Source organism: Armigeres subalbatus, chromosome 2 (assembly GCF_024139115.2).
Source record: "Armigeres subalbatus isolate Guangzhou_Male chromosome 2, GZ_Asu_2, whole genome shotgun sequence".
Lineage (NCBI taxonomy): Eukaryota > Metazoa > Arthropoda > Insecta > Diptera > Culicidae > Armigeres > Armigeres subalbatus.
In genome coordinates this window covers 37,206,071-37,216,063 of record NC_085140.1, presented here as the reverse complement: position 1 = coordinate 37,216,063, position 9,993 = coordinate 37,206,071, and the positions used below count along the sequence as shown (strand labels likewise).

General features: G+C 38.8%; 1 protein-coding gene and 1 non-coding gene across 2 annotated transcripts in view; one reads left to right on the top strand and one right to left on the bottom strand.

The window, feature by feature from the left end:
* The first annotated feature begins 1,348 nt into the window (after positions 1-1,348).
* On the top strand, positions 1,349-1,435 carry Trnastop-uca (transfer RNA opal suppressor (anticodon UCA)). Its single transcript has one exon. It is a non-coding gene; the product is annotated as a tRNA-Sec (tRNA).
* A 574-nt stretch (positions 1,436-2,009) lies between these two features.
* LOC134218469 (translocation protein SEC63 homolog) overlaps positions 2,010-9,993 on the bottom strand; it is a 37,605-nt gene continuing 29,621 nt past the window's right edge. Inside the window, exons 6-8 of the mRNA XM_062697482.1 lie at positions 4,123-4,250; positions 3,984-4,068; positions 2,010-3,927 (exon numbers count right to left, since the gene is read on the bottom strand). Coding sequence (XP_062553466.1) covers positions 3,580-3,927; positions 3,984-4,068; positions 4,123-4,250 — 561 coding nt within the window. The 3' untranslated portion in view covers positions 2,010-3,579. The remainder of the gene's footprint in view (positions 3,928-3,983; positions 4,069-4,122; positions 4,251-9,993) is intronic.

The window sequence follows — 9,993 nt, the reverse complement described above, 5'->3', positions numbered from 1 at the left end:
ACATATTGTGTCGCCAGCACTAAATTGCATTCCGACTTCCGACGCTTTACTTCCGAACTTACTTCCGACGTCATGAACGTCAGAACAAAATTTGAAATTGCTACCAACACATTGTCGGAAGAGCGTTCGGAAGTGTGGAAATCGACTTCCGAACTTCAATGTGGTGCCAGCGACGTTGTCAGCGACAAAACAAGCTCGATTTTGTGACAGATAACACCGTGCAGTATATGCTGCATATTTAATTTATTTTTCCGTGTGAATCTCGTCGGAAGTGGGCCTTGCTGCCAGTTCATCAGCGTCATACAAACAGTTTTGGTCTAAATGCACAATATTAAATTTGGCATTACTCATTCTCACCTGTAAAAAAAAACCCAGATTAATCCACCTAGCGTTGGTGGTCCCTTTCTCGCATTTAGTTAAGACACCACCCTCTATGGGGTTTATATGGTCCGATGTACCATTTTCTTCATAACTTTGAAACGCAATGACCGATCGTTATAAAAATCAATAGTGATCAACAAGGCTTTGTCCCCTGTCGAATGAAACTTGTTGCGAGAAAATCGGTTAAGGATTACTATACGAAAAGTTGGCTAATGTTTATTATAGATTTTGTGCACACACATACACACACATACACACGGACAGACAGACATGTGCTCAGCTCGTCGAGCTGAGTCGATTGGTATATAATACTATGGGTCTCAGAGGCTTCTATAAAAAGTTCGTTTTCGGAGTGAAATGATAGCCTTTCGGTACAACTTAGTTGTACGAGAAAGGCAAAAACAGAACTCGCCCCCTTTTCGAACGGTTAATGAACAAATTCTAATTCTAGTAATTTCCTTGATTTTATTGTATTTGTGTAAACGACATATTCTAAATCAACCTATTCAAAGCACTGTAGAAATGTGATCAATGCAATCAAATTCTCGTTTTATGGATTAGCTCTTTCACTTCAAATTGCATTTTACCGATTGTTTGTTTTGATAACCTCTATTACCGGCAAGATGAAATAACGGAAGAAAAACTCATCGCACACAGGGTATGCGCCTTACAGTATGCACCTTCTATGTTATGGCACCCCATCTGAGGGTGCTCAAAACAAAACGCAGTTGCTGTTCTGCGTAGAATTTGTTATGAACATGTCATTAAGTTTCACATCAATGTCGTTATCAGATCATTGATCGGAAAATCAATTGCTTCTAAAAACAGATTTTAATGTTTCAATACCTACCCAGATAACAATCATATAGCTTACGCTTGCTTTCCTATCGCATGTCACTTACCCATCGCTAGAACCGCACCATTGCATACATCAGTATATATACAAGTGCTGCTGCTCACATCTATCGCCCAGTCGAGCCTCGGTGGTCCGGGGTGCAGGCTTCAAACCTGTAGTCGATTAGCGTCGAAGTGGTTCGATTCCACCTACTGGGCGGGAAGAAGAATGTGTGAAATGAATGCTTTTTTTTATTCGAAATCGAATAAAACGAAAAGCTGAAAGCCTTTTTTTTTTTCGAAATCGAATAAAACGAAAAGCTTTTTCTATTCAAGCACTTTTTTTGTCGGAATAATTGTCTCTCAGACAAAAACTATAAAACAATTACTTTCGAGCGACTTATCGAATATAACGAAGGGGGTGGCAAATAAAAAGATAATTGGATTAATTGATAAAATCGTAAAACTCATCAATTTTTTTAAAGAATTTTCTTGGAAAGCTCAATATTTTATTTATTTTTCCAATCAAATTTTAAATTCCCCCTAAATAATAAAATAAAGAAGAAAATAATATTTGTTCCAGCCTAAGAGGCAAACCAGAGTAAACGCGACGAGCGATGCGACGCGACGCGACTCACGTAAAAGAATAACAATCATTATCAACAGGCTGTCAAATTGCACTGTCGCGTTTACTCTGGCTTGCCCCTAATGGAATCCAGCAAAGCTGTAAACTTGCCTAATATTCTCAATAAATTTTTCATGAAAGTTCGGATAAAATCACTATTCACTTACCCTATAATTGTATGACAGACTTTTAATGTTCTATAATTGTGATTGTATGTAATGTTGTTACGGTTTTTTCTCCAGTTTTTAAACACTACATAACTATGCATTTCATTTGTGGTTGTTTGTTAATCTAACTTACTTTTACCCAAAATTTTCTCTAGAAATATTGTAGTCTTTCGCTTCTAACCAAGCGCATTGTAGTGGTTTCTGTTTTATATAAAAAAGTGCTTTATCCCCGGTGCATTTTGTTTTAACTGTCACTCTTCATTATTTCCAATCCGCCATTATTATCGACATCATCAGTGGGATTCAATTTCTCTGAGCTTAACATGGACTTGCTAAATGTGTTCAGGGTCAATGATTAAAAAGAAACAATAACATATGGAACGGTTGAGCAATATCCGTGGAAAATGAAATCTCGTGTCATGATCTATCGAATCGTGCGTGCAGCATATTAACCTACGACACTGTTTATAATGTTTTTTCGACAGTCGAGTGTACGAGATACTGAAGGTTAGTAACCTGTTGAGAACTGTAGCGTTGATTCACTTTCGGGCTGTCTCTCAGCACAAACGACATTGGAGTCGTTTGTATTTGTCGTGGAACTAAAGTTATACAACAGTCATCGCCGGTAGTAGAAACTATTTAGCTAATCTGTCTAAACAGAACTGCACGTGTCTCAATCGAAGCTTATTAAACTTACAATTATTAATAGAAAATTTTCAACGAATCATTTGTCTGTGAAAGTTGTGAATCCGATTATAGAAGTTCTTATCAGCTGATCAGTTTATGTGTAGCCACGCTTCCCAATATTTGGTAATCACTATTTAAGTGAAATTGACATCATAACCCAATGTGGTAAGGAGCTATAAGCTCTTATACGCTTGTGCGCTGTATGCCCTCTTCAAGGGCCCCTTTTCCAACACATTCCTTTTTCCTCCCTGATGTTTTACAGATGCATTAATCTCAATAAATATGCACCACATTGAGCACACAATTGAAATATCAAATTCGTTGAATCAAGAACGAAGATTTATTGGGCTCTTGAAAATCCGTGTCACAGCAAGTTGGTTATTGTGATTGCTACTGGATTCTGAGAAGGCCTTAAAAGTATATTTAAAAAAATCTCTGATAAAACTGTAAGATTTTCATGTTTTATTTTTAGAATGCTAGAAAACATGCATACATACTTTGTTGCTCATACAAAGTAATTTACAATTTAAATGTTTTCAATATATCTTTCTATCAATTTTTTTCAGTGGATCTGGAATGGCATCCTGTAGACATTCCTCAACTTGAAATATAGCAACTTAAAATGTGTTTTAAATGTCAATACATGTGTAGACAAATAAATGACCAAAGAACGGGTTTCAAATTGATTCAGAACGTATGTTCCGACCTAACGTGTAGCATTTTCTAATATAAATTTGAATAATCAAAATAGTATTTCGACGATAATTGCTCAGAAAAGACACAATATTGTATGAATCCGGGGAAAAGTAATAATAACAACTATGATTGAATCTTGCATGGACTCTACACGCACACATTCCCTCGCCCTCACCCTCTCGCCACAAACTAATGGTCGTCATTCTCCGCATCGGACGAATCCGTAGTGAATTCACTCTCGTTGGCTTGCTGCTCATTCGCCTCCGACTCGGAGTCGCTGATGTCCCACTGCGGGTGTTCAGTCGGGATGGCGGCCGCTTCCTTGACGTCCAGCTTCAGGTCGACCTGCTGGTCCATTCCGAAGTAGGAATCCGACCGGAGGCAGACGGTGAAAACGTACACGCCGGGCCACTTCGGTGCGGTGAACTTGAGGGCCACTTCTTCCCGGTGCACCAGATTGGTGACGTGGTACGGTGCGGTCAGGAGGGTGCGCGACTTCCGGTCGCAGATGTATGTCCACCAGTATTCGTATTTTTCCTGTGAATAATAAGGGATGTATTTTCGTGACTGAACGATCGACACGACTGTGTTACCTCAGGGAACAGTGGGCAGTGCACAGGGTGGGAAACCTTAGATTTGCCTTCCAGTTTCTCGCGTTTGTTTATCTTTTGTTGGAACCTAAAAATAGTTAATTATGAAACACTGAAAAATAAGGAAAATAAGTTGCTTTACTTTTCCCATTCGACATCGTCGTCTTCCAAGGACGACTTCTTCCCTTCGTCTGAGCTTAGATCATTGTCACTTTCAGCGCCACTGTCAGCGTCCGATTCCTCCTTTCGTACTTTACCATTGATTTTATTCTAAAACGATATAGAACCATGTTTATTTTTTCATATTTTTATAATTGTGATAGGCAGTGATTTTTTTTTTCGAAAGCGTTAGAGCGTTACGCTGAAAGGAAAAAATTCGAACGTTACTGGCGCCTTTATCTTTTGATGGATTTTGAAGATTCATATATCAATCGACTCTCCAGCAATTTCACGGGCCTTTGGGTCTACCGCAAGATTTTCTTTGTGTATAAAAGAAGCAGCAATACATTCGCTACGTTGGCGAATCAACAACGCTGATCCGAAAAGGAATCTCCGATGGTTGCCTCGGAAAAAGCAAAAATACCACCTTCTCGTGGTCAAAATGTCTCAACGGTGCTCAACGCTTATCGAGAAAATGCAGTCGTGTGCTGGCACGCGGTCTATGTTCAAAACCATCAGAAAAATAATGTGCGCCACTCCCGAAGAGTGTGCGGGACTTCATGCAGACGTACGCGGTCTCCCACCCATACAAATACAAGCCAAAACTAACAGTGGGTATTAATGTTTGTGATATAACCGCGAAGCGGACGTTTGACTTGATTTGACCATGCCTTTAAAAATTCATAAAATGTCCAAATCTCTTACATCCAGGGTTACTGGAAATCGCATCAAGTATATCGCATTCACTCATATTTTGCGAACGGAATCGGAAAAGAACGATAAACGATGCATCCCGAATGAACCGCACAAAATATATCTCCCCAAAGCTGACGAGTCTATCCTGTATGAATATGTTTCGTATTTATTCGTACTGCATTAGCTTCGGGATTGATTCATCACCATGTGGTGAGTGACTCCGGTGTGTGCAAAAGTGTTGTACTTTTCGTACTGCTTTTGCATCGGCCTCGATTTATCTCCAGCAGATTTTGGAGATTTGCGATCGGATGCGATGATGATTGGCGATGAGTGGTGATGGCGTTAGAAAATTTGAATCATCGCGGTGCGCCGGCACACATTGCAACGGACAGCAAGCGATGCGGATGTAGAATAATATACCTATGAGATGTATGGGGCGAGGTTCAAATGATATCGCTGCCCGTCGTAGTTTACCATAGATTACTTATAGCATGACAAATTGAACGTAATTTAATGAACCACCCACTTTGAGCGTGCTCACAGCGGCAAACTAGGAGTTAACTTTCCGAAATGATTGTAGCGAAAGGCATCTAAGGTTCGATTTCTCAAAATTAGGCACCTTCATAAAAATTTCTGGCGGTTAACTCATGCTGGCTATTTTGCGCATATACTACAGAGCGCCTGGATGTGGCAGCGGCGGGTAGAAAATCAGCTACTGCCAATAATTCATTATTGCTATATGCCTACGTGTTTATGTAAGCTTCTATTGAGATTATTATGCGGATATATTTAATACTGGTAAACATGGCTTATCATATCTGCATTTCTTATTAAGAATAAAAATAGAGTGTGCTGTGCATCATTCTACCACATATATCTGTTCAAAGAATTTATTTATTCAAATGCATTGAAGAAATTATGAATTGGGTTAAAACATTTCCCAAGATTTCAACGTGATAGCAAAGACATATTCCAATAGGTTTTCGATATGTTGGCACCAAACGGAAGTCTTAGATTTCTAAAATAGGGCGCGGAATGCTTCTTCCAATTTGTCTTCAGGGAGCCTGTACTAAAGAGGTGGTGCTGTTTGAAAGAGATAGCGCCACAACATTGAAAGTATAATTAATTTCCTTGTATGGACAAATCACCCATTCTCACCAACTACGCATTTCATCGATATAAAATTCGGATAAAAAATGCATGAATTATTTAATAGGTTTTTTTCTTTTGTACCACGGACTCATTCTTCAGTTCAAAACGATAAAAGAGCATTAATTGTGTCTCCATACTAAACTCTAGTTATTTACATTAAATTTATTCAATGCTGTTCTCCACATAGTGTGTGTGGAAGGAACATAGAAAATTTACTATATTGAACAGCAGATATAACTAATGTTTATGCTGAACCACATTGTTACAAATACGCAACATCATAACACCACCTGTCACCTGGTAATGTATATTTGCAATTATACCATCATGTGTAGTAGCTGTTGAAATGTTCTAATTGGGCTCAGCAGAATTTTTACTAGAATGCAACTGACTGTCTTATGAGACATTCAAAAACCTCAAAGACTTTTTTACTCAAGTCAAATATCGGTAGCGAACCAACATGTATTCCTCAAATAACTTAACCTGCATTCAACAAAATGATTTCTGTTCATCTTGTGATGCGTATCGAATAGCCTCAAGACAATTTATTAAGGCAGCCTCCACAAACCCAAAAATCCATTTGGTTTGTAAGAACAGATAAGAACCATTTACATAATGAAAGTAAGTTTAGACTGCAATTCAATAGTTTTACGGCGCTAGTGTATAGGCACTGATGGAACTGGGACACGTGCCCTATCACCCACCAAATTGAATGTTTATTCGGAAATATGATTATATACGCCAATTTTGATAATCATCAACAAAACTGCAAAAAAATGTTTTTCATTGATAATGCGTTTTCCGACTAGGACTCTTTACTAAAAGATGTAACGTGCTTTGTTTTGAGTTGTTTTACGTAAAACCTCATTTTCAAAAATCTTTTATTTTTGTTGATGCTGAAATTGCGCTTGCAAGGCAGTGGCAAATATATTGCCACCAATGATGTCCCGCTTGCAAGACAGTGCCAACAATTTTCTAATGTTTCTGAACTGTTTAATGTATAACAAACATACATTCGAGTTTAATACCATGTAAACAGTGTGTTACTGATGTTTTTGTTAATTTATTGTTCAGATTCGCCTCCCTTATAAAGGGTTAAATCGTATAAGTTTCGACCCCATTATGTCGTTGCACATACGCTAGCGCTGTCAAGCGGATGCATCCCTAAACTCATCTTCAACTAGAAGCCCTAGATCTCCCAAATAACTTTGATGTAGACTGTATGCATCTATCTTTTAAGTTTGAAGCGATATAGCAAAAATTCACGCCCAAATGTACTAAATACAAAGCGCGTGTTCTTGCGCTTCAAATGTTTCGAAAGGCTAACGCAGAACCTCTAGATTTATATCCATAAGAGAATCCTGTGTAACGCTCCCTACAACTTCCAATCATACCCAATCATCATCACTCGCGATGCGTTTTGGCTATCCATCGCTCGTGATGCAATTAACAAGGAATGCGATGAACACTTTATACGCAAAGCAAGAATCCGTGCAGATACGAATAACTGGTGAGTGCCGTTTGCTTCCAATTTGCAGATACTGGTAACTCAGTGATTGGCAAAAGCACGGATGAAAAGGGAAGCCCAAAATATGTGGTTTGATTCATTGCGTATCGTGCTCTCACGTGTGACGAAGACATACGAACAAAAGTTGTGGTATTCATAACTGAGTGGCATCTCAAGCGAAAGATGATGCTATGTAGGAATCAGTAACCCTGCTTACATCATCTAATTTGGATAAACAACCGGCGATGTATACCATTCTTTGGCAATATCTTTTCCTCAACCGACATATAAAACTGCGTCGAACAGGAAAAATCAAAAACTTTTCAAGAAGTATCTGTCCGGTCACGGACGGGTAGGTAGCGGTTGAACTGTCGAAATATTAGCCTCGAAAGCGGCAACTTTCCCACTGAAGGACTGCCTGGAATGAGCAAACAGTAGGCTTAGCAGGGAATGTAGACTGTATCTTTGGCCTTCTACTGAAGGGACTCCGAGTCCATACGATAGCGACTGAAGGAGGAACTTATTTAACTCTCATAGCCTTGAAAAAGGTTGCTTGTTTCGGCTCAGTCCAAATAATAAGAGAGCGATCTTTTCCAATAACGATGTATTTTGCGTGATGGTATAAAAAAGACAGAGAGTGAATGCACTTTTATTTTATAAATAATTTTGAATCCTCTCTGCTTCCCGATTTTTCAGCCAATCAGCGAGCGTCTTGTATTTCGTTCCTTTTTCAACCAAAGCGTCATGATCCTCGACGCGTTCGTGATGGGCTTCTTCTTTTACTACTCTTATTGCTCGCTGCTGGCGTTACAGACCAACAAACCAGGCAAGCGAACTAAGAATTGTAGAATTCTAGGAACTTTTTTCAAATGGGCGTAATTGATTCTGACCTTGATTTTTGGAACGGCGATTGTGCTCTTAACACAAGCTGTTTTGGCCAACGAATGTACCCAATAGAAAGAATAGACTTCGGACTATCCGGTAGTCACGTCAGTTAAACGAAATTTGTTAAATAGACAGAGTATGAGTCGTTTCAAATTTCAAGGTCAAATACAGTTACGCCTATTTGAAAAAAGTTCCTAGAATTGTTCTTTTAACTTGCTACGATTTGACAAAGGCATTGGCGCAAATAAGGGCGGGGCTGGGAGAGGCTAGCTCTCACTCGAAAGAAATTAGGCACCCTAGGATTTGAAAAGTTAATTGGCAGTGATATCAGATTTTAAATGACTGAGTTTGAAGACCCAGTTTTCCATATTCATCCTATCATAACGAAATGAATGAAAGACAAATGGGCTAGGCCTGCACGTTAGGGCGATGGCGTTTGTCGTCATTTTGCTAAGCGGCGGCGGTGTTTTTTTTTACCAAATTTTCTTGGGAAAGTTTACAGAACATTCAAGTAAATTTTTCCCGAGCAACTCTTCAGTTTTTTTTAAGGAAAATTCTTCGAAATTATTCCCCAAAAAATAGATTATACTCTAGAAATTCAATGGAATTATTTAACATCTCTTCGGAACATTCTTCACAATTACCTAGAAATTCTTCGAAAAACTCATGGATTTTTTTTTCTATAATTCCTTGAAAAGTTCTACGTGGTTACACAAAATTTCCTCCGAAAGCTTTTCGGAACACTCACTCATGTATCCTGAGGACCCCCAGAAGTACATAGGGCCAACGTAAAAGATCTCCATCCTGGGCGGCTGCTCGCTTTAGCCTTGAACTGGGCCCAGGTCAGATTCCTGTTGACTTCCTTTATTTCTTTGGGGGCAACCCCAAATGGCATAATTCCATTTGGCATAATGCCGTTTCGCACAGTCCGTTTGGCATAACGATTTGAATAGCCAGGGGCCATTTGGTATAACGACCGTTTGGCATAATAAAGAAAAATAGTCATAATGATTTTAGGGCCATTTGGCATAACGACCATTTAGCATAAAAATTGAAAGAATTATAAAAACTCTAGGAAGACGCTCAATTTTCATCTATATTATTGCCTTATTCTGGGCATATGTGTGTTTTAAGGAGTAATTTACGTTTTCGCCTAATTCCGGGTAAATTTAAAATTAAATGGATTTAAATGAAGAAATAATGTGCTAATTTGCCTTATTCTCAGGGCTGGTAGCGACTGAAGCCACTCAAAATAGTGACTTTAGTGACCAAAGCTGGCGAAAAAAGGGACCAAATAGTGACTTTGAGTTGCAGAAAAAGTGACCAAATAGTGACTTCCAATTTCAGTTGCAAGTTCGATGAGACGAAATCAGGCGTTTTTGGATCGAAGGAGAATATTTTTTTCGTAATTTTCTCTCACCATTTTTTTCTCTTACAAGCTTAAAATCAATAACACAGAGATGTGTTTGCATCACACAAAACGGACCTAATGCGGAACATCCCCTAGATGAGCGATAGTTACACAGCCACAAAAATAGCTCGTGTGGTTTTATTGAAGCTTGGATTTCAATATTTTCAACAGTATTTGGTTCCTCATGAAACAAGGAATCTGTA